This window comes from Bombina bombina, chromosome 4, assembly GCF_027579735.1.
Source record: "Bombina bombina isolate aBomBom1 chromosome 4, aBomBom1.pri, whole genome shotgun sequence".
NCBI lineage: Eukaryota > Metazoa > Chordata > Amphibia > Anura > Bombinatoridae > Bombina > Bombina bombina.
This window is the reverse complement of record NC_069502.1, coordinates 140,111,806-140,136,806: the sequence shown is the minus strand read 5'-3', so window position 1 is coordinate 140,136,806 and position 25,001 is coordinate 140,111,806. Positions and strand designations below refer to the sequence as shown.

At 40.1% G+C, this 25,001-nt stretch overlaps 1 protein-coding gene across 1 annotated transcript in view; it reads right to left on the bottom strand.

The window, feature by feature from the left end:
* WDR35 (WD repeat domain 35) overlaps positions 1-25,001 on the bottom strand; it is a 291,517-nt gene that overhangs the window by 118,351 nt on the left and 148,165 nt on the right. Inside the window, 4 exon segments of the mRNA XM_053709650.1 lie at positions 19,259-19,395; positions 19,527-19,607; positions 19,691-19,901; positions 20,025-20,134. Of these exon segments, the coding sequence (XP_053565625.1) occupies positions 19,259-19,395; positions 19,527-19,607; positions 19,691-19,901; positions 20,025-20,134 (539 nt within the window).

The window sequence follows — 25,001 nt, the reverse complement described above, 5'->3', positions numbered from 1 at the left end:
CTCCAAAGGAGTGAGCACAATGTTATCTATATGAAAAACATGAACTAGCACCGTCTAGCTCTAAAAAAAACTGTTAAAATGTACTGAGATAAGAGGCGGTCTTCAAGGGCTAAGAAATTAGCATAGGTCCCTACCGAGGTTTAGCTTTCAGCAAAGAATACCAAGAGAACAAAAGAAATTTGATGATAAAAGAAGTAAATTTTTGTTTAAAATTGCATGCCCTATCTGAATCACTAAAGTTTAATTTTGACTAGACTGTCCCTTTAAAGATGCTTAGTGCACCCATTATGATGACTGTTTAGATCCCATTAAGAGATATTAAGATGGAAAATAATGGAAAGTCACGGCATCTGAACTTTCATTAAACTAATGGATAAACTTTAGAAACAATAAATGGCAGCTTCAGAGGTTTCACCATTATTGCCAAGAGATACATTTACATAAAACACAAATTTCACAAAAATGTCCACAAAAAGAGAATCAGTCTGGGAATTCAATTAATCTTGAATATGAATTACAGAAATCATCCTGAGATAAATATCTGGCAATTCTTCCACACTGGCTGTGATGCAATGAAAGTATCCTAATAAAATCGTGCAAGATTTATAGTAAATAAAATGGTAAATTTGTACCTATTGAAAAATGATTACACAGCATTGCTGCCAAGCCGGTGAAGAAATGCTGAAACGAGTATAATAGAGCTTCACTTGAACTTTTTCTATATTTACACTAGTGATAATGATTTTATGCAGATACTTTCATTGCAACAGTGACCTCAGTAGAAAGCTTGATCCATTAGGGTCCATGGGCAGCAAAGACTGTAGTTTTAGTAGAAAAAAACAAACAAAATAGACAAAAACACTGCAAAACAAAACTTATGCTTACCTGATAAATGTATTTATTTCTTGGCACGATGAGTCCACGAATCATCTAATTACTATTGGGAATATTACTCCTGCCCAGCAGGAGGCGGCAAAGAGCACCACAGCAAAGATGTTAAATATCACCTCCCTTCCCTCCAACTCCAGTCATTCGACCGAAGCAAAGGAGAGAAAGAAAGCAACAAGGTGCAGAGGTGTCTGAAGTTTATAACATACCAACAAACCCTGTCTAAAAAGAACAGGGCGGGCGGTGGACTCATCGTGTCAAGAAATAAATACATTTATCAGGTAAGCATAAATTTTGTTTTCTTTCTAATGACACGATGAGTCCACGGATCATCTAATTACTATTGGGAATCAATACCCAAGCTAAAGTACAAAGATGATAAGGGAGGGACAAGACAGGGAACCTAAACGGAAGGCACCACTGCTTGAAGAACCTTTCTCCCAAAAGAGTCTTCAGCCGAGGCAAAAGTGTCAAATTTATAGAATTTTTAAAAAGTGTGAAGAGAGGGCCAAGTTGCAGCCTTGCAAATCTGTTCCACAGAAGCTTCATTTTTGAATGCCCAGGAAGAGAAAACAGCCCTCGTAGAATGAGCCGTAACTCTCTCAGGAGGCTGCTGTCCAGCAGTCTCATAGGCAAAGGGAATGATATTCTTCAGCCACAAAGAAAGAGAAGTAGCCGTAGCTTTCTGCCCTTTACGTTTCCCAGAGAATACCACAAAAAGAGCAGAAGACTGAAGAAAATCTTTAGTCGCCTGTAAATAGAATTTTAATGCACGTACCACGTCCATATTGTGCAAAAGTCGTTCCTTCTGAGAAGAAGGATTAGGACACAAGGAAGGAACAACAATCTCCTGATTAATGTTCCGATCTGAAACTACCTTAGGGAGAAACCGTAACTTAGTACGCAAGACTACCTTATCCGAATGAAAAATAAGGTAAGGAGACTCATACTGTAGTGCCGTGAGCTCTGACACTCTACGAGCAGATGAAATAGCAACAAGAAACAAAACTTTCCAAGATAACAACTTAATATCTAAGGAATGCATAGGCTCAAACGGAGCCCCTTGAAGAACCTTAAGAACTAAATTAAGTACCATGGAGGAGTAACTGGCTTAAACACAAGCCTGATCCTGACGAAGGCCTGACAAAATGATTGCACGTCTGGGACGTCCGCCAGACGCTTATGTAACAAAAAAGACAAGGCAGATATTTGACCCCTTAGGGAACTTGCCGATAAACCCTTCTCCAAACCTTCTTGGATAAAGGGCAGAATTCTAGGAATCCTAACTCTGCTCCAAGAGTAGCCCTTGGATTCACCCAATACAGATATTTACGCCATATCTTATGGTAAATTTTCCTAGTCACAGGTTTACGAGCATGAATCATGGTCTCAATGACCGACTCTGAAAATCCACGCTTAGATAAACCTTTAAGTAGAAGGTCCTTTCTCAATGGAAGTCTCCAAGGTGGAAGAGATGACATCTCCACCAGGTCTGCATACCAAATCCTGCGAGGCCACGCAATGAGGATAACCAACGCCCTCTCCTGTTTGAGTCGAGCAATGACCCGAGGAAGAAGAGCGAACGGAGGAAATAGGTATGCGAGACTGAAATTCCAAGGGACCATCCAAGGGATAATGAATTCTACAGATAATCTTGAGAAACCTGCCCCTGGGAGAAAATGTTTTGAGCTCTAGTTTGTATCCTTGGGACACGATGTCCACCGCCCAGGGATCCTGAACATCCCGAACCCAAGCCTGAGCGAAGAAAGAAAGTCTGCCCCCCACAAGATACGGTCCTGGATCAGGGGCAGACCCTGCATGCTGTCTTTGAGTCAATAGCAGGCTTCTTGGATTGTTTTCCCTTGTTCCAAGACTGGTTAGGCCTCCAGGAAGGCTTAGACTGTTCCTGCTTGGAAGAAGGAGAGGAGGGCTTATTTTTGAAGTTTCGAAAGGAACGAAAATTGCTCTGACGTCCCTTCTGCTTATTTCTCTTGTCCTGAGGGAGAAAATTACCCTTTCCTCCCGTAATGTCAGAAATTATTTCCGCCAATCCAGGCCTAAACAAGGTCTTCCCCTTGTAGGGAATAGCCAAAAGCTTAGAAGCTTAGACTTAGATGACACATCCGCAGACCAAGATTTTAACAATAAGGCTCTGCGGGCCAGCACAGCAAAACCAGAAATCTTTGCTCCCAGTTTAATAACCTGTAGGGAAGCATCCGTAATAAAAGAATTGGCTAACTTAAGGGCCTTTATCCTATCCTGGATCTCTTCAAGGGGAGTGTCTGTCCTAATAGAATCAGAAAACGCATCAAACCAGTATGCCGCTGCACTAGTGACGGTAGCAATGCACACAGCAGGTTGCCATTGTAAACCCTGGTGTACGTACATCTTCTTAAGCAACCCCTCTAATTTTTTGTCCATAGGATCCTTAAAAGAACAACTATCCTCTATGGGAATAGTGGTCCTCTTAGCCAGAATGGAAATTGCTCCTTCCACCTTGGGTACTGTCTGCCTTAATAGAATCTGCTATAGGAAACAAATATTTAAATATAAAAGATGGAGAAAAAGGGATACCCGGTCTCTCGCATTCCTTAGCAATAATCTCTGTAGCTCTATCTGGTACAGGAAAAACCTCCGCCATGGAAGGTACATCAAAATATTTGTTTAGCTTACTGGATTTTTTTTAGATTGACTATTACCGTGGTGTCGCTGTCGTCCAGTGTAGCTAAAACCTCCTTAAGTAACAGACAGAGGTGTTCTAGCTTAAACCTGAAGGATACAACTTCAGTATCAGCAGAAGGAATTACACTGTCTGAGTCTGAGATTTCACCCTCAGATGCTACCGAATTATCCTCCTCAGGTTTCTGGGAGGGGGCATTCGAAATAGTAACAACTGCGTCAGTAACCTCACTTACTTATTGTTTACTTTTCCTCTTGCGCTTTCCCTGCAGCATGGGAAAAGCAGACAACGCGGGGGTTAAATAGAACTCATTACCTCGAATATTGTGATATTGTTGAAGAATATTCAACTCATTTAATTAAGTAATTTGCTTAAAAAACATTATTTATTAACCACTATTTTAAAAGTAATCAATATTACAGTAGAAAATAACCTCAAAATATCTCTCATGAATTCCGCAACAGCAAAAAGAAAGTTTGCAATTTACTGAGACAGTTGAACACAGCCCAAACCACCCCCATGTATTCCTGGCCGGTAGCAGGATACGCCGGCTTCAGGTGACAGGGATGGCTAAAGAACTGTGTCTAATTCTCTTGCACTTACTTTATCAAAGCAGAATAGCGATATTAAAGTTAAAAACAAAACATTCACACTAGCCCAATACACACAAACGCGTTTCGGCCGAGTAGTGGCCTTTCTCAATGTGTTTTTAACAAATAACAAGCCGAGTGTCAGGCCATGGACACTTAAATACCCTGTAGTGTGTACAGATAGCCAATCGTATTGTGAGTTACGTTTACGCCCATCTTTGGACGAATCACATTCAGTGTTATGTGGGAGAAGATTTTAGAGGTAGCAGACTGAGGATTGGCTAGTAATAAGCCGTTATTGTCCAATCCGAACTTAAAGATAAGTGTTAGTCTCCGTGAAGCTATTTTATACAATCAATGGGCAATAGTGAATAATAGCTCATGTCACTCATTTATGACCCAAATTCTGCGTGCACCACAAAGTTAGTTATTACTTAGATACAGCATTAATTGAGAAACGAGTAAGACTGGGTAAACGGATTAAAGGAATAAAATACCTATCCTTACTATAGTCTCCATCGTTTTATTCATTTATCTTTGCTTAAGTATTATATTGTTAGATGTTATATTTGAAACGATAATATTCCTGGTTATTCTTGTGATAAGGGATAACATGTATGCTATGTGTATCCCAGGGACAATTTTCACGTAGTAATTGTAAAGTGAATATACAGTGAGGGTAATTACATACATTAATACTCCCTTGGAACAAAAACTATATTGTGGATATTCAAGAAATACATTTCTTGTGATTATCACCCTAAAAGGGGCTACTAATGTTCATCCATTTTTTGGTTTCTTGAGGTAGGGGATATTTAAGATAACAGATAGTGATTATTATTTATAGTGATAACAATATTTGATAATGAGTATTCCATGATTTTAGTGAATATCAAAACAATCATTATAATTAAATAAGTAAGAAATGTTAGGAGAACTCATATCATAATAGACTCTTGATGTAATAGGTCTACTATTAATGCCCACAGTTAATATAGTTATTCATATATTATCAAATTCATAAATACATCTAAATAGGACTCTGGGTGCACGTCTAGAAAATGGGGACTTTAAACAATTAAAGGGGTACACCTATATACTTCAGTTATAAGATTTGGATAAGATTTCACAGGAACACCCAAAAGTTGTTATTCTCGTTCATGCCATTAGGCATTACACAGTTCAGATTGAATATCCATTTTGCTTCCTTTTTTAAAAAAACTTGTTCTATATCTCCACCACGAATACCTGGTCGCAAAGTTTCTACTCCCCAGCATCTAAATGTACTTGTTTTCCCATTGTGATGATGTAGGAAATGTCTAGTGACGCTTGTAATTTGTTTACCATTTTCAACATCTTTTGCGGCATCTAGACAAGAGACACTCTCTCGTGGTGGATTTCACAGGAACATCTGTTGCGGGCACTTGCTTCCTGAGACCTTTCTGGGTGATTGTGACTACGGACGCCAGCCTGTCAGGCTGGGGAGCTGTTTGGGGTTCTCTGAAGGCTCAGGGGCTGTGGTCTCGGGAAGAGTCTTCTCTTCCAATACATATCTTGGACTTAAGAGCAATCTTCAATGCCTTTGACAGCTTGGCCTCAATTATCTTTAGTCCGGTTTATCAAATTCCAGTCGGACAACATCACCTCAGTGGTTTACATCAACCACCATGAAGGAACTCGGAGTTCCTTGGCCATGAAGGAGATGACTCGCATTCTGCAGTAGGCTGTAGCTCATGATTGTCTTCTATCTGTCATCCACATTACAGGAGTGGAGAATTGGGAGGCGGATTTTCTGAGCAGGTAGACCTTTCATCCCGGGGAATGGGCTCTCCATTCAGAAGTGTCCTCTCAGATAACCCTCAGGTGGGGGGTTCCAGGGTTGGATCTGATGGCATTCCGCCAAAACGTCAAGGTTCCAAAGTATGGTTCAAGGTCGAGAGATCCTCAGGCCGTTATGATAGATGCTCTAGCGGTTCCTTGGATGTGTTCTCTGGCTTACCCGTTTCCTCCGTTTGCTCTCCTTCCATGAGTCATTGCTCGTATCAAACAGGAGAGAGCATTGGTAATTCTAATAGCTCCTGCATGGCCTCGCATGATCTGGTTCGCGGATCTGGTACAGATGTCAGCGCTACCTCCCTAGAGATTACCTCTGAGGAAGAACCTTCTAATTCAGGGTCCTTTCCTCTCCCAAACCTAGATTCTCTGAAGCTGACTGCTTGGAGATTTAACGCCTAGTTCTGTCTATACGTGGTTTTTCTGAGGCGCTTATTGAAACTATGCTCCAGGTTAGCAAACCTGTTACTCGCAAGATTTACCATAAGGTATGGCACAAAAATCTTTATTGGTGAGCATCTAAAGGGTCCTCCTGGAGCAGGGTGAGGATTCCCAGGATTTTGTCTTTTCTTCAGGAAGGCCTGGAGAAGGATTTATCAGTCAGTACTCTAAAGGGTCAGATTTCTGCCCTATCTATCCTTTTGCACAAACGTCTTGCAGACTTACCAGATGTTCAAGCCTTTGTTCAGGCCCTGGTTAGAATTAGGCCTGTGTTTAAACCTGTTGCTCCTTAATTAGAGCCTTAACCTAGTTCTAAAAGTTTTGCAGCAGGCCCTGTTTGAGCCGATGCATGTTGTTGATATAAAGTTGTTAACTTGGAAGGTTTTGTTTCTTCTTGCTATTTCTTCTGCTCGCAGAGTGTCTGAGCTTTCAGCTCTTCAGTGTGACTCCCTGTACCTTATTTTTAATACTGATAAGGCGGTCCTTCGTACCAAATTGGGTTTTCTCCCCAAGGTGGTGTCGGATCGAAACATTAATCAGAAAATTGTTGATCCTTCTTTTTGTCCTAATCCTTCTTCTCATAAGGAATGTCTTCTGCATAACTTGGATGTTGTGCAAGCTCTAAAATTTTACTTACAAGCTACTAAAGAATTCCGGAAATCTTCTGCCCTGTTTATTGTTTTCTCTGGAAAATGTAAGGGTCAGAAGGCCACTTCTACTACCCTTTCTCTTTGGTTGAGAAGTTTGATTCGTTTGGCTTATGAGACTGTTGGACAGCAGCCTCCTGAGAGAATTTGGCTCATTCTACTATGGCTGTCTCCTCTTCTTGGGCTTTCAAAAAATAAGCTTCTGTGGAACAGATTTGCAAGGCGGCTACATGGTCTCTCTGCATACTTTTTCCAAATTCTACAAATTTGATACGTTTGCCTCGGTTGAGGCTTCTTTTGGGAGAAAGGTTCTTCAAGCGGTGGTACCTTCTGTTTAGGTCCTCCTGCCATTTTCTCCCTCCCTGTTCATTCCGTGTCCTCTAGCTTGGGTATTGGTTCCCACTAGTAATTGGAATGACGTCAAGGACTTTCCATGTCTTAGGAAAGAAAACAAAATGTATGCTTACCTGATAAATTTCTTTCTTTTCAGAGAGTCCACGACCGCATCCTCTTTTAAATTATAATTCGGCAGTTTTTTAGAGTAAACCTCAGGCACCTTTTTCAGCCTTGTGTTTTCTTCTTTTTCCATTTTCCTTCAGCTGAATGACTGGAGATTATGGGTAAGGGAAGTTACACTTAACAGCTTTGCTGGGGTGCTCTTTACCTCCTCCTGCTGGCTTTAACCTAATTCACACATTAAGTGATCTGCACAGGAAAACCACTGGCCTATAAAAAAAAAAATTTATGCTTACCTGAAAAAATTTCTTTCTTCCCGGGCATGGAGAGCCCACAACGTCATTCCAATTACTAGTGGGATATTCAACTCCTGGCCAGCAGGAGGAGGCAAAGAGCACCCCAGTAAAGCTATTAAGTGTAGCTTCCCTTACCCACAATCCCCTGTCATTCAGCCAAAGGAAAATGGAAAAAGAAGTAGCACAAGGGTGAAAAGGTGCCTGAGGTATACTCAAAAAAACTGCTGAATTATAATTTTAAAAGAGGGTGGGGTCGTGGACACTCCATCCTCGGAAAGAAAGAAATTTATCAGGTAAGCATACATTTTGTTTTCTTTCCTATGGCATGGTGAGTCCACAATGTCATTCCAATTACTAGTGGGAACCAATACCCAAGCTAGAGGACAGGGAGTGAACAGGGAGGACCTAAACAGAAGGCACCAACGCTTGAAGAACCTTTCTCCCAAAAGAGGCCTCAGCCGAGGCAAATCTGTTCCACAGAAGCTTCAGTATTGAAAGCCCAAGAAGAGGAGACAGCCCTAGTAGAATGAGCCGTAATTCCCTCAGGAGGCTGCTGTCCAGCCGTCTCATATGCAAAACGAAGTATAGTTCTTAAAGGGACAGTTCACTCAAAAATTTTCTCTCCTTTAATTTGTTCCCAATGATCCACTTTATCTGCTGGAGTGTATTAAATTGTTTTCTAGTATTTCTATTAACCTTATATTGGCATATGAAATAGTTTATTTAGCCTGTGGTATCCCCACCCATCCTGAAAGCCTGTGGTATCCCCACCCATCCAATCAGCCAATAAGATTGAGCTCGCATTCTATTGGCTGATTGGATCAGCCAATAGGATTGACCTTCAATCCTATTGGCTGATTGCATGAGCCAATAGGATTTTTTCTACCTTAATTCCGATTGGCTGATAGAATTCTATCAGCCAATCGGAATTCAAGGGACGCCATCTTTGATGACATCATTTAAAGGAACCTCCATTCTTCAGTTGGACTTCGTTTGAAGAGGATGCTCCGAGTCGGATGTCTTGAAGATGGAGCCGCTCCGTGCCGGATGGATGAAGATAGAAGATGCCGCCTGGATGAAGACTTCTGTCCGGAGGACCTCTTCTTCCCGGCTTGGATGAAGACTTCTGCCCGTCTGGAGGACCACTTTGCCCGGCTTCGTTGAGGACTTCGGCCCGGTTGGGTGAAGACTTCTCAAGGTAGGGTGATCTTCAAGGGATTAGTGTTAGGTTTTATTAAGGGGGCATTGGGTGGGTTTTAGAGTAGGGTTGGGTGTGTGGGTGGTGGGTTTTAATGTTGGGGGGGGTATTGTACTTTTTTTTACAGGTAATAGAGCTGATTACTTTGGGGCAATGCCCCGCAAAAGGCGCTTTTAAGGGCTATTTGTAATTTAGTATAGGGTAGGGCTTTTTATTATTTTGGGGGGCTTTTTTATTTTATTAGGGGGATTAGATAAGGTGTAATTAGTTTAAAAAACTTGTAATTATTTTATTATTTTCTGTAATTTAGTGAGTGTTTGTTTTTCGTACTTTAGATAATTTTTTTAAATTGTATTTAATTGTATTTAGTTTAGTTAATTAATTTAATTATAGTGTAGTGTTAGGTGTAATTGTAACTTAGGTTAGGATTTATTTTACAGGTAAATTTGAATTTATTTTAACTAGGTAGCTATTAAATAGTTAATAACTATTTAATAACTATTCTACCTAGTTAAAATAAATACAAAATTGCCTGTAAAATAAAAATAAACCCTAAGATAGCTACAATGCAACTATTAGTTATATTGTAGCTATCTTATGGTTTATTTTATAGGTAAGTATTTAGTTTTAAATAGGAATTATTTAGTTAATGATAGGAATATTTATTTAGATATATTTAAATTATATTTAAGTTAGGGGGGTTAGACTTAGGTTTAGGGGTTAATACATTTAATATAGTGGCGGCGACGTTGTGGGCTGCAGATTAGGGGTTAATAAATCTAGTTAGGTTGCAGCGACATAGGGGGCAGAAGATTAGGGGTTAATAAATATAATGTAGGGTTCGGCGATGTTGGGGGCAGCAGATTAGGGGTTAATAAGTATAATGTAGGTGGCGGCGGTGTCCGGAGCAGCAGATTAGAGGTTAATAATATTATGCAGGTGTCGGCGATGTCGGGGGCGGCGGATTAGGGGTTAATAAGTGTAAGATTAGGGGTGTTTAGACTCGGGGTTCATGTTAGGGTGTTAGGTGTAAACATAAAAACATAATTTATGTAAGAACTTACCTGATAAATTCATTTCTTTCATATTAGCAAGAGTCCATGAGCTAGTGACGTATGGGATATACATTCCTACCAGGAGGGGCAAAGTTTCCCAAACCTTAAAATGCCTATAAATACACCCCTCACCACACCCACAATTCAGTTTAACGAATAGCCAAGAAGTGGGGTGATAAAAAAGTGCGAAAGCATATAAAATAAGGAATTGGAATAATTGTGCTTTATACAAAAAAATCATAACCACCACAAAAAGGGTGGGCCTCATGGACTCTTGCTAATATGAAAGAAATGAATTTATCAGGTAAGTTCTTACATAAATTATGTTTTCTTTCATGTAATTAGCAAGAGTCCATGAGCTAGTGACGTATGGGATAATGATTACCCAAGATGTGGATCTTTCCACACAAGAGTCACTAGAGAGGGAGGGATAAAATAAAGACAGCCAATTCCTGCTGAAAATAATCCACACCCAAAATAAAGTTTAATAAAAAAACATAAGCAGAAGATTCAGACTGAAACCGCTGCCTGAAGTACTTTTCTACCAAAAATTGCTTCAGAAGAAGAAAATACATCAAAAAGGTAGAATTGAAAAAGTATGCAAAGAGGACCAAGTTGCTGCTTTGCAAATCTGATCAACCGAAGCTTCATTCCTAAACGCCCAGGAAGTAGAAACTGACCTGGTAGAATGAGCTGTAATCCTCTGAGGCGGAGTTTTACCCGACTCAACATAGGCAAGATGAATTAAAGATTTCAACCAAGATGCCAAAGAAATGGCAGAAGCTTTCTGGCCTTTTCTAGAACCGGAAAAGATAACAAATAGACTAGAAGTCTTTCGGAAAGACTTAGTAGCTTCAACATAATATTTCAAAGCTCTAACAACATGCAAAGAATGCAATGCTTTCTCCTTAGAATTCTTAAGATTAGGACATAATGAAGGAACCACAATTTCTCTACTAATGTTGTTGGAAATCACAACTTTAGGTAAAAATTCAAAAGAAGTTCTCAACACCGCCTTATCCTGATGAAAAATCAGAAAAGGAGACTCACAAGAAAAGAGCAGATAATTCAGAAACTCTTCTGGCAGAAGAGATGGCCAAAAGGAACAAAACTTCCCAAGAAAGTAATTTAATGACCAATGAATGCATAGGTTCAAAGGGAGGAGCTTGAAGAGCTCCCAGAACCAAAATCAAACTCCAAGGAGGAGAAATTGACTTAATGACAGGTTTTATACGAACCAAAGCTTGTACAAAACAATGAATATCAGGAAGAATAGCAATCTTTCTGTGAAAAAGAACAGAAAGAGCAGAGATTTGTCCTTTCAAGGAACTTGCAGACAAACCCTTATCTAAACCATCCTGAAGAAACTGAAAAAAATTCTCGGCATTCTAAAAAAATGCCAAGAAAAATGATGAGAAAGACACCAAAAAATATAAGTCTTCCAGACTCTATAATATATCTCTCTAGATACAGATTTACGAGCCTGTAACATAGTATTAATCACAGAGTCAGAGAAATCTCTTTGACCAAGAATCAAGCGTTCAATCTCCATACCTATAAATTTAAGGATTTCAGATCCTGATGGAAAAAAGGACCTTGCGACAGAAAGTCTGGTCTAACGGAAGAGTCCATGGTTGGCAAGAGGTCATCCGGACAAGATCCGCATACCAAACCTGTGAGGCCATGCCGGAGCTACCAGCAGAACAAACGAGCATTCCTTCAGTATCTTGGAGATTACTCTTGGAAGAAGAACTAGAGGCGGAAAAATATAGGCAGGATGATACTTCCAAGGAAGTGAAAATGCATCCACTGCCTCCGCCTGAGGATCCCGGGATCTGGACAGATATCTGGGAAGTTTCTTGTTTAGATGAGACGCCATCAGATCTATTTCTGGAAGTTCCCACATTTGAACAATCTGAAGAAATACCTCTGGGTGAAGAGACCTTTCGTCCGGATGGAACATTTGGCGGCTGAGATAATCCGCTTCCCAATTGTCTACACCTGGGATATAAACCGCAGAGATTAGACAGGAGCTGGATTCCGCCCAAACCAAAAAAAAAAAAAAATTCGAGATACTTCTTTCATAGCCAGAGGACTGTGAGTCCCTCCTTGATGATTGATGTATGCCACAGTTGTGACATTGTCTGTCTGAAAACAAATGAACGATTCTCTCTACAGAAGAGGCCAAAACTGAAGAGCTCTGAAAATTGCACGGAGTTCCAAAATATTGATCGGTAATCTCACCTCCTGAGATTCCCAAACTCCTTGTGCCGTCAGAGATCCCCACACAGCTCCCCAACCTGTGAGACTTGTATCTGTTGAAATTACAGTCCAGGTCGGAAGCACAAAAAGAAGCCCCCTAAATTAAACAATGGTGATCTGTCCACCACGTTAGAGAGTGTCGAACAATCGGTTTTTAAAGATATAAATTGAGATATCTTTGTGTAATCCTTGCACCATTGATTCAGCAAACAGAGCTGAAGAGGTCGCATGTGAAAACGAGCAAAGGGGATCGCGTCCGATGCAGCAGTCATAAGACCTAGAATTTCCATGCATAAGGTTACCGAAGGGAATGATTGTGACTGAAGGTTTCGACAAGCTGAAATCAATTTTAGACGTCTTTTGTCTGTTAAAGACAGAGTCATGGACACTGAATCTATCTGGAAACCCAGAAAGGTTACCCTTGACTGAGGAATCAATGAACTTTTTGGTAAATTGATCCTCCAACCATGATCTTGAAGAAACAACACAAATCGATTCGCATGAGATTCTTCGAATGAGAAGACTGAGCAAATACCAAGATAATCGTCCAAATAAGGAAATACCAAAACCCCGTTCTCTGAATACAGAAAGAAGGGCACCGAGAATCTTTGAAAAAAATTCTTGGAACTGAGGCTAGGCCAAACGGTAGAGCCACAAAACTGGTAATGCTTGTCTAAAAAGAGAATCTCAGACACTAAAAATGATCTGGATGAATCGGAATATGCAGATACACATCCTGTAAATCTATTGTAGACATATAATGCCCTTACTAAATAAAAGGCAGAATAGTCCTACAGTAACCATCTTGAATGTTGGTATCCTTACATAACGATTCAATATTGATAGATCCGGAACTGGTCTGAAGGAATTGACCTTCTTTGGTACAATGAAGAGATAAAATAAAACCCTAGTCCCTGTTCCAGAACTGGAACTGGCATAATTACTCCAGCCAACTCTAGATCTGAAACACATTTCAGAAATGCTGAGCCTTGCTGTGTTAACTGGGACACGGGAAAGAAAAAAATCTCTTAGCAGGAGGCCTTAACTTGAAGCCAATTCTGTACCTTTCTGAAACCAGAGATTGAGAACGGAATTGATCCAAATTTCTTTGAAGAAAACGTAATCTGCCCCATACCAGCTGAACTGGAAAAAAGGGCCGCACCTTCATGGGTACTTAGGAGCTGACTATAGGTTTCTATAAGGCTTGGATATATTCCAAACTGGAAAAAAGTTTCCAAACTGATACCGCTCCTGAGGATGAAGGATCAGGCTTTTGTTCCTTATTATGAAAAAAAGAACGAAAAAATGATTATTACCCTGGACAGAAAGGGAAAACAAAGTTGACTTAGAAGACATATCAGCATTCCAAGTTTAATCCATAAAGCTTTTCTAGCTAAAATAGCTAGAGACATATACCTGACATCAACACTAATGATATCAAAAGATGGTATCACCAATAAAATTATTAGCATGTTATAGAATAATAATAATGCTATAAAATTATGATCTGTTACTTGTTGTGCTAAAACTTCTAACCAAAAAGTTGAAACTGCAGCAACATCCGGTAAAAATATAGCAGGTCTAAGAAGATTACCTGAACATAAGTAAACTTTTCTTAGAAAGGATTCAATTTTCTTATCTAAAGGATCCTTAAATTTAGTACTATCTGCCGTAGAAATAGTAGTACATTTTAGCAGGAATAGAGACAGCCCCAAACCTTAGGGATTTTGTCCCAAAAAACTCTAATCTGTCAGATGGCACAGGATATAATTGCTTAAACGTTTAGAAGGAGTAAAAGAATTACCCAAATTATTCCATTCCCTGGAAATTACTTCAGAAAAAACATCAGGGAGATTAAACACTTCTGGAATAACTACAGGAGATTTAAAAACCCTATTTAAACGTTTGGATTCAGTATCAAGAGGACCAGAATCCTCTATATCTAAAGCAATTAATACTTCTTTAAAATAAAGAACGAATAAATTCCATCTTGAACAAATACAAAGATTTATCAGCATCAACCTCTGAGACAGAAACCTCTGAACCAGAAGAACCATTATCAGTATCAGAATGATGATGTTCATTTAAAAATTCATCTGAAAAAAAGAGAAGTTTTAAAGGACTTTTATGTAAACTAGAAGGAGAAATAACAGACATAGCCTTCTAAATGGATTTAAAAAATAAAATCTCTTATGTTTATCAGGAACACTCTGAAATTTAGATGTTGACGGAACAGCAACAGGTAATATAACAGTACTAAAGGAAATTTTATCTGCATTAATAAGTTTGTCATGACATGCAATACAAACAACAGCTGGAGAAACAGATACCAAAAATTTATAGCAGATACACTTAGCTTGGTAGCTCCAGCCCCGGCAGTGATTTTCCTAAAGTATCTTCTGACTCAGTTGCAACGTGGAACATCTTGCAATATGTAATAGAAAAAAACAACATATAAAGCAAAATTGAACAAAATCCTTAAATGACAGTTTCAGGAATGGGAAAAAAATGCCAGTGAACAAGCTTCTAGCAACCAGAAGCAATAAATAATGAGACTTAAATAATGTGGAGACAAAAGCGACGCCCATATTTTTTTAGCGCCAAACAAGACGCCCACATTATTTGGCGCCTAAATGCTTTTGGCGCCAAAAATGACGCCACATCCGGAACGCCGACATTTTTGGCGCAAAATAACGTCAAAAAAATGACGCAACTTCCGGCGACACGTATGACGCCGGAAACGGAAAAGAATTTTTGCGCCAAAAAAATCCGCGCCAAGAATGACGCAATAAAATGAAGCATTTTCAGCCCCCGCGAGCCTAACAGCCCACAGGGAAAAAAGAGTCAAATTTTTGAAAGGTAAGAAAAAATGATTAATTCAAATGCATTATCCCAAATATGAAACTGATTGTCTGAAAAATAAGGAAAGTTGAACATTCTGAGTCAAGGCAAATAAATATTTGAATACATATATTTAGAACTTTATAAACAAAGTGCCCAACCATAGCTTAGAGTGTCACAGAAAAAAAGATTTACTTACCCCAGGACACTCATCTACATGTTTGTAGAAAGCCAAACCAGTACTGAAATGAGAATCAGCAGAGGTAATGGTATATATAAGAGTATATCGTCGATCTGAAAAGGGAGGTAAGAGATGAATCTCTACGACCGATAACAGAGAACCTATGAAATAGACCCCGTAGAAGGAGATCACTGCATTCAAATAGGCAATACTCTCCTCACATCCCTCTGACATTCACTGCACGCTGAGAGGAAAACCGGGCTCCAACTTGCTGCGGAGCGCATATCAACGTAGAATCTAGCACAAACTTACTTCACCACCTCCATCGGAGGCAAAGTTTGTAAAACTGAATTGTGGGTGTGGTGAGGGGTGTATTTATAGGCATTTTAAGGTTTGGGAAACTTTGCCCCTCCTGGTAGGAATGTATATCCCATACGTCACTAGCTCATGGACTCTTGCTAATTACATGAAAGAAAAGTATTTCCCCATAGGAATCAATGGGGCTGCGTTAGGAGCTTTACGCTGCTTTTTTGCAGGTGTTTGCAGGGTTTTTTTCAGCCGGCTCTCTCCCATTGATTCCTATGGGGAAATCGTGCACGAGCACGTTTTGTCAGCTCACTGCTACCGTAAGCAGCGCTGGTATTGAGGTGAGATGTGGAGCAAAATTTTGCTCTCCGCTCACTTTTCTGCGGCTAACGGCGGGTTTCTAAAAACCCGTAATACCAGCGTTGTCTGTAGGTGAGCGGTGAGGGAAAACTGCTCGTTAGCACCGCACCCCTGTTAACGCAAAACTCGCAATCTAGGTGATAGTTATTGGCAACAAATAGTACAACAATAAAATGCTTGAACATATTATAACATTTCTTTTTTTCTGCTTTTATGTCCATTTAAATATTGTCAATCCATAATAAACAAACCAAAGATATAAAAGTAACAGAAGACAATAGGTGCTGAATTGTTTTAGTCCTTCAGCATGTAATGCAAATAAGCCAGAGTAAAATAAATGCACTTTCCATATTGACTATAAATATGTTTCCTTTCACTAGATGTAAAAAAGAAAGCTACCAGTTAACCAGCCATCTTTTGCACACGTTGAATATTAACACTGTTGAACTATTGGCTGTGACAATTTTATATCCTTATTACACCTGGGCTTAAAATGTCTATACAAGTAAGAGCACTGTTCCTGTATTTATTTTCAATAAACATGCAATACCACATGCCTTCTGGTTTCATATGCACTGCTTCACATAACTTTCTTTATACAGTCTGCAAGCAAAAAAATATAATCCACATTCCACAAAGTGCTGCTGGAAATAACACGAACAGTTTAAATCGGTTGTCAGTAAGCCCAGACTATTTCAATACAAATCATTAAAGGGACAGTCTACACCAGAATTGTTATTGTTTTAAAAGATAGCTAATCCCTTTATTACCCATTCCCCAGTTTTGCATAGCCAGCACTGTTATATTAATACACTTTTTACGTCTGTGATTACCTTGTATCTAAGCCTCTGCAGACTGCCCCCTTATTTCAGTTCTTTTGACAGACTTGCATTCTAGCCAATCAGTGCTGACTGCTAGGTAACTCCACAGGCATGAGCACAATGTTATCTATATGGCACACATGATATCTTTTGTTCAAACGCAGGGAGGTGAACTCAGGAGTGTGCACGTGTCTGGAATGTTATATAGCAACAGTTTAGCAAGAATGTTATCCATTTCAGAGCGCTCTAGATGGAAGCTATATTTCCTGATATGTAGTGCTCCAGATACCTACCTAGGTATCTCTTCAACAAAGAATACCATGGGAACAAAGCAAATTTGATAATATAAGTAAATTGGAAACATTTTTAAAATTGTATTCTCTTTCCGAATCACAAAAGAAAATGTTTGTGTTTCATATCCCTTTGATATTTCATTTGTATAAAGTGTATATTTTCTTTATTGTTTTTGTGCGTGGTTTAACCATAAACAAATGTTTTCTGAAGATAATTTGCTGAGATTGGTTGTTTGTTAACACATCACCTATATCTACGATGGACCAATACTCAGTTTCTCAATATTTTGTAATATAAAATGGTAAATTGCAAAGATTATAAAGTATCCAAAAAGCACCTTCCTGATCAAATAAACTTTATGGGTTCAAGTTTCACTCATTGCAAAAAAACAACCACATTTCATGTGTTCTATATATCTTTACACAAGATAAAATTATTAAATTCCAATAAAACTAAATTTATGCTTACCTGATAAATTTCTTTCTTTTGCGATGTACCGAGTCCACGGATTCATTCTTACTTGTGGGATATTATCCTTCCTAAGAGGAAGTAGCAAATAGAGCACCACAGCAGAGCTGTTTATATAGCTCCCCCCTTAACTCCACCCCCCAGGCATTCGACCGAAGGCCAAGGAAGAAAAAGGAGAAACTATAAGGTGTAGAGGTGACTGAAGTTTTCAATAAAAAATACTATCTGTCTTGAATAGACAGGGCGTGCCGTGGACTCGGTACATCGCAAAAGAAAGAAATTTATCAGGTGAGCATAAATTTTGTTTTCTTTTGCAAAATGTACAGAGTCCACGGATTCATCCTTACTTGTGGGATACCAATACCAAAGCTTTAGGACAAGGATGAAGGGAGGGACAAGACAGGAGCCTAAACGGAAGTCACCACTGCTTGCAAAACCTTTCTCCCAAAAATAGCCTCCGAAGAAGCAAAAGTATCAAATTTGTAAAATTTGGAAAAGGTATGAAGCGAAGACCAAGTCGCAGCCTTACAAATCTGTTCAACAGAAGCATCATTTTTAAAAGCCCATGTGGAAGCCACCGCTCTAGTAGAGTGAGCAGTAATTCTTTCAGGAGGCTGCTGCCCAGCAGTCTCATAAGCCAAACGGATGATGCTTTTCAGCCAAAAGGAAAGAGGTAGCCGTAGCCTTTTGACCCCAACTTTTTCCAGAATGGACAACAAACAAAGAAGATGGTTGACGAAAATCTTTGGTTGCCTGCAAATAGAACTTCAAAGCACGAACCACGTCCAAGTTGTGCAATAAACGTTCCTTCTTAGAAGAAGGATGAGGACACAGAGAAGGAACAACAATCTCCTGATTGATATTCCTGCTAGTAACAACCTTAGGGAGGAACCCAGGTTTGGTACGCAGAACTACCTTATCAGCATGGAAAACAAGATAAGGCGAGTCACATTGTAATGCAGATAATTCGGAAACCCTTCGAGCTGAAGAGATAGCAACTAGAAACAGAACTTTCCAAGATAGAAGCTTAATATCTATGGAATGCATGGGTTGAAACGGAACCCCCTGAAGAACATAAAGAACTGCATTTAGACTCCATGGCGGAGCAACAGGTTTAAACACAGGCTTGATTCTAACTAAAGCCTGACAAAAAGCCCGAACATCTGGGACATCTGCCAGACGCTTGTGCAATAGAATAGACAAAGCAGATATTTGTCCTTTTAAGGAACTAGCTGACAATCCTTTCTCCAATCCTTCTTGAAGAAAGGATAAAATGCTAGGAATCCTGATCTTACTCCATAAGTAGGCTTTGGATTCGCAGTTTAACACCTCTTTCACTTTACCCTTCCTGCTTAGAGCCGGCAAAGAGAATGACTGGGGGGTGGAGTTAAGGGGGGAGCTATATAGACAGCTCTGCTGTGGTGCTCTCTTTGCCACTTCCTGTTAGGAAGGATAATATCCCACAAGGATGAATCCGTGGACTCGGTACATCTTGCAAAAGAAACTATAAAAAAATATATATATATATATATATAGAGTAACATATATTAAACAATATTCCAATCTACAGCCGACAAATCAAGCAAACGAGGAAAAAAAGAAAATATAGCATTGCAGACGCAGAAAATGACATTGATTTACCAAAGTCTTGGATGGGGGTTATCTTCTATGAACTGAGAAACATCTTGAATTCCAACTTTCTCAATCAACATTCTGCTATCTCTCAGTGAACGAATTTCAAAATTAATGATGTAATCTTTATTAGGATGTTCAGGATCCTGCAAAGGAGGAAAGGGTTTTGCTTAGGCAATAATATAGTACAAACTGGTGGCTCACTAAAATCCTGTGTTCCTAAAGTGAAATAAACAACCTTTAGAAAATCTGCTCACATCTGACATGAAATACATACCTTTAATATTTCATCGAGAAGAACAGATTTAATTTCCAGATCTTCAAAATTGCAAATATATCCTGAAGTTTGGATAGGCTCCTGAAAAAATCACAAGGAAAAAAAAATTAAAAATAAATCATGAAATGTTAAATAGAAAAAACTGAAAAAAGGAAAAGCCTTACCTCAGGATCCAAGTTTCTAAAAACATACATTCTGGTTTTCTCCATCATGGCAAAGAGATCTGGATTATCATTGGCCCATTTCATGTCCCAGACATCTTTACGCTCAAACTTAAGGTGCTCTCCAATCAAGGGCTGTCCCGTGTCATCTGTGTATCGAGCTTCCAAGTCAAAGAAAGTCAGAACCCCAGAAATGTCTATAATAGCCAAGCGACTGGTCAGAGGTGGCCACAGAAAAAAAGTGAGGTGAAAAAGAAAGATTTTACAATTTATATACAAATTTATTTAGAAATTTTAATTATTCTTTTTTTACACACAAATTAAAACATGTACATACGTGGAGTTGCAATTTAAAGTCATTTGGTATGCACGACAGCTAAGCATGTAACTGTTTACTAGGCCAACTCCTGGTAAAGTATATCTTTGAAGTGTTCCAGATTCACGTCCCTGGAAAAAATTAGACAATATTAAACTAAATCAACATATAAATTCATCACAGAAGTAGTGCAGACATTTCCAAAACCACATTCAGATGTGGGAGCGTAAAATTGATTTTTCTGAATGTGCAGAATTTCTGCAATCAACAATTACAGATTTGGACCCCCCATGTAAGCTTATTTACCTGATGCACTAGCTGCCCAGCACAATATGTGTGTTTTTTCAAGTCCTGCAAGTCAGGCAGTACAGCCAATGAAAAAACATAAATTATGCTTACCTGATAATTTACTTTTCTTCTGATGGAAAGAGCCCACAGCTGCATTCATTACTTTTGGGAAATAAGAACCTGGCCACCAGGAGGAGGTAAAGACACCCCAGCCAAAGGCTTAAATACTCCTCCCACTCCCCTCATCCCCCAGTCATTCTGCCAAGGAACAAGGAACAGTAGAAGAAATATCAGGGTGAAAAGGTGCCAGAAGACTATAAGGATGCCCCACATAAAATAGTGGGTGGGGAGCTGTGGACTCTTTCCATCAGAAGAAAAGGAAATTATTAGGTAAGCATAATTTATGTTTGTCTTCTTAAATGGAAAGAGTCCACAGCTGCATTCATTACTTTTGGGAAAACAATACCCAAGTTAAAGAGGACACTGAATGCCAAGACGGGAGGATACAATAGGCGGCCCATACTGAGGGCACCAGGCCTGAACCTCTACCCAATAAAAATCCTGCTTCGTCCGAAGCCGAGAAAATTTTTAAAGGAAAAAGGAAATTTATGCTTACCTGATAAATGTATTTCTTTTACGATATGACGAGTCCACGGATTTCATCCTTACTTGTGGGATTTAACCTCCTGCTAGCAGGAAGTGGCAAAGAGCACCACAGCAGAGCTGTATATATAGCTCCTCCCTTCCCCTCCCCCTCCAGTCCTTCTCTTTGCCTGTGTTAGTGATAGGACGAGGCAGAGTGAGGTGTTAGTTATAGATTCTTCAATCAAGTGTTTATTATTTTTTATGTAATACCATAGTGTGTTACTTTGTGCTGGGGTGTAGCCTAGACCAAAACAATCTCTTCCCCTCCCCCTCCAGTCATTCGACCGAAGTTAGGAAGAGAAAAGAAAAGCCAAAAGGTGCAGAGGTGACTGAAGTTTAACAAAAAATAAATACCTGTCTTAGAAATGACAGGATGGGCCGTGGACTCGTCATATCGTAAAAGAAATAAATTTATCAGGTAAGCATAAAATTTCCTTTTCTTTTACAAGATATGACGAGTCCACGGATTTCATCCTTACTTGTGGGATACAATACCAAAGCTACAGGACACGGATGAAAGGGAGGGACAAGACAGGAACCTAAACGGAAGGCACCACTGCTTGAAGAACCTTTCTCCCAAAAACAGCTTCAGAAGAAGCAAAAGTATCAAATTTGTAAAATTTGGAAAAAATGTGAAGAGACGACCAAGTTGCAGCCTTGCAAATCTGTTCAACAGAAGCATAGTTTTTAAATGCCCATGAGGAAGCCACAGCCCTAGTGGAATGAGCCGTAATTTCAGGAGGCTGCTGTCCAGCAGTCTCATATGCCAGACGGATGATACTCTTCAGCCAAGAAGAAAGAGAGGTAGCCGTAGCTTTCTGGCCCCTACGCTTTCCAGAAAAAAAAAAACAAATAATGAAGATGATTGACGGAATTCTTTAGTCGCCTGCAAGTAAAACTTCAGGGCACGGACCACGTCCAAGTTATGCAACAGACGCTCCTTTTTAGAAGAAGGATTAGGACATAATAAAGGAACAACAATTTCCTGATTAATACTCTTATTAAAAACAACCTTAGGAAGGAAACCAGGTTTGGTACGTAAAACCACCTTATCAGAATGGAAGAAAAGATAAGGCGAGTCACATTGTAACGCTGAAAGCTCAGAAACTCTACGAGCAGAAGAAATTGCAACCAAAAACAAAACTTTCCAAGATAATAACTTAATATCTATGGAAGGCATGGGTTCAAACGGAACACCTTGAAGAACATTAAGAACTAAACTCAAACTCCAAGGAGGAGCCATCGGTCTAAACACAGGCCTGATTCTAGTTAGAGCCTGATAAAAAAATTGAATATCTGGAACATCTGCCAGATGCTTGTGTAGCAAAATAGACAAAGCAGAAATCTGTCCCTTTAAAGAACTTGCTGACAGCCCTTTCTCCAAACCTTCTTGGAGAAAAGATAAAATCTTATGATTCCAAACCTTACTCTAGGAGTAACCCTTGGATTCACACCAATAAGATATTTATGGTAAATCTTTCTAGTAACAGGCTTACGTGCCTGAAACAAGGTATCAATGATAGCATCAGAAAACCCTCACTTAGAAAATAAGCGTTCAATCTCCAAGCAGTCAGCTGTAGAGAAAACAGATTTGGAAAAAGAAGGGACCCTGAATTAGAAGGTCCTGCCTCAATGGAAGCCTCCACGGTGATAGAGAGGACATGTCCACCAGATCGACATACCAAGTCCTGCGAGGCCACACAGGAGCGACGGGAAACACTGAAAGCCTCTCCTGTTTGATCCGAGCGAACACTCAGTGCAGAAGAGTAAATGGTGGAAACACCTAAGCCAGGTTGAAAGACCAAGGCACTGCCTAGGCACCTATCAGTTCGGCCTGAGGATCCCTGGATCTGGATCCGTATCTCGGGAGCTTGGCGTTCTGACGAGACACCATAAAATCCAGCTCCGGTCTGCCCCCCCTGAGTATCAGGGTGGCAAAAACCTCCTGATGGAGATCCCATTCCCCCGGATGAAGAGTCTGTCTGCTTAGAAAATCCGCCTCCCAGTTGTCCACTCCTGGGATGTAGATTGCTGACAGATAACAAAAGTGAGCCTCCGCCCACTGAATTATCCTGGATACTTCTGCCATCGCTAAGGAACTCCTTGTTCCTCCCTGATGGTTGATATAAGCCACAGTCGAGATGTTGAACTTGGCCGAAGCCAACTGAGGCCAAGCCTGAAGCGCATTAAATATTGCTCTCAACTCCAGAATATTGAGTGGAGGTAGAAACTCTGACCGAGTCCACACACCCTGAGTCTTCAGGGAATTCCAGACTGCACCTCTAGTAGACTGGCGTCCGTTGTCACTATCACCCATGAGGGTCTGCGTAAGCACAACCCTTGGAACAGATGATCCTGCGACAACCACCAAAGAAAAAGGTCACTTGTCTCCTAATCTAGAGCTATCTGAGGAGACAAATTTGCATAATCTCCATTCCACTGTCTGATCACGCTCAGATGAAGAGGACTGGGATGAAAACTATGTCTATTGCCGCCACCATCAATTCAATTACCTGCAGTTAATCACCCGTAAGGGTCTCAAGGCACTGCTCAGTTTATCAACTTTGGAGGGATGAAAGGACCTCGCCGGGAATCAAACCTGCAACTTTCGGGTTGCTACAGAGCTCAGCCACAGTGCATTAGCATGCTGAGCTATCTGTCCAGTTAGGTTCCATGTACCGAGCCACTGATGGCAGAAAATTGGACTGAAGATATCGGCACGTATTCAGAATCTTTAACTTTTTGACTTCCGTCAAAAAAATTTACATGGATAAGACGCCTGGAACAGAATATCGTCCAGATAAGGCACCAATGCAATCCCGCGGTCAGAGAACCGCTAGCAGAGACCCTAGAACCTTTGTGAATATTCTGGGTGCAGTGGCCAGACCGAAAGGAAGAGCCACAAACTGAAAATGTTTGTCCAGAAAGACAAACCTCAGAAACTTGAGATGATCTCTGTGGGTAGGAACATGCAAGGATGCATCCTTTAAATCCACAGTAATCCTAATTGACCCTCCTGGATCAAAGCACAAAAGGTACAAACCGTCGCCATCTGGAAGGATGGAATTCTGAGAAACTTATTTAGACTCATGAGATCTAAATAGGGTTAACCAACAAACCAGTCCCTGTTCCCGAATTGGAACGGGACAAATTACTCCCAAGAAAGATAGGTCTCAATACAACGTAAGAACATCTCTCTCTGTATCGGGACAACAGATAAAAAAAAAAAAAAAAAAAAGAAACTTTCCTCTAGGGAAAGAATTTCTGAATTCCAGATTGTATCCCTGAACACTCTCTCTAATACCCAGGAATCCGGAACATCTCTCATCCAAGTCCAGATGAAAAAGACAGGCTGCCCCCTACTAGAACCGGTCCCGGATCAGGGGTCAATACGTCATGTAGAGTTGGGACCAGCAGTGGTCTTGGGTTGTTTACCCTCAAACCAAATAGACCTCCAGGAAGATTTGACTAAGCACATTCTAGATTTAACCATAGGGCTTTCTTACTAAAAAAGTACAGCAGTCAAATTGCCGCGCTCTAGCGACGGTGACACAGCTGAAAGAGGTTAAACACCTTGGAGTACGACCCTTTCGGATCATGGAAGAAGCAACTATCCTCAGAAAGTAGCAAGCTTTATAACCCAGCTGAAGCCATTCTACTCCAGGAATGACTATCCATCCTTAGCCGAGAAAGGAATATCTCCTGAAAAATCGGAGCCCTTCACTTCATAAAAAAAGCACAGGATACAGGAGGGACAGGTGAAAACGACACTGTTGCAGCATGTAGGGTTGAACATGCAAACATCCCAGTTTGCCAGTTCCCAAATTAGACCAAAAAAGTACCCCATGTGGGGAAATGGAAAACACCATCTTTTTTTTTTTAAATAACTTCCTATTTCTGTCGTGCAGAAAAACAAGTAAAAAATTAACAATGCTGGTCACACACATCGTGAAGAACAAGCGATGTCACGTGTCACAATTCCATATCAAATCAGAACAGAACCGCGGGGTACTGCCTGCGGTCATAGAAAAAAAAATCCTAGACCCACAATATTGATAAAAAGTG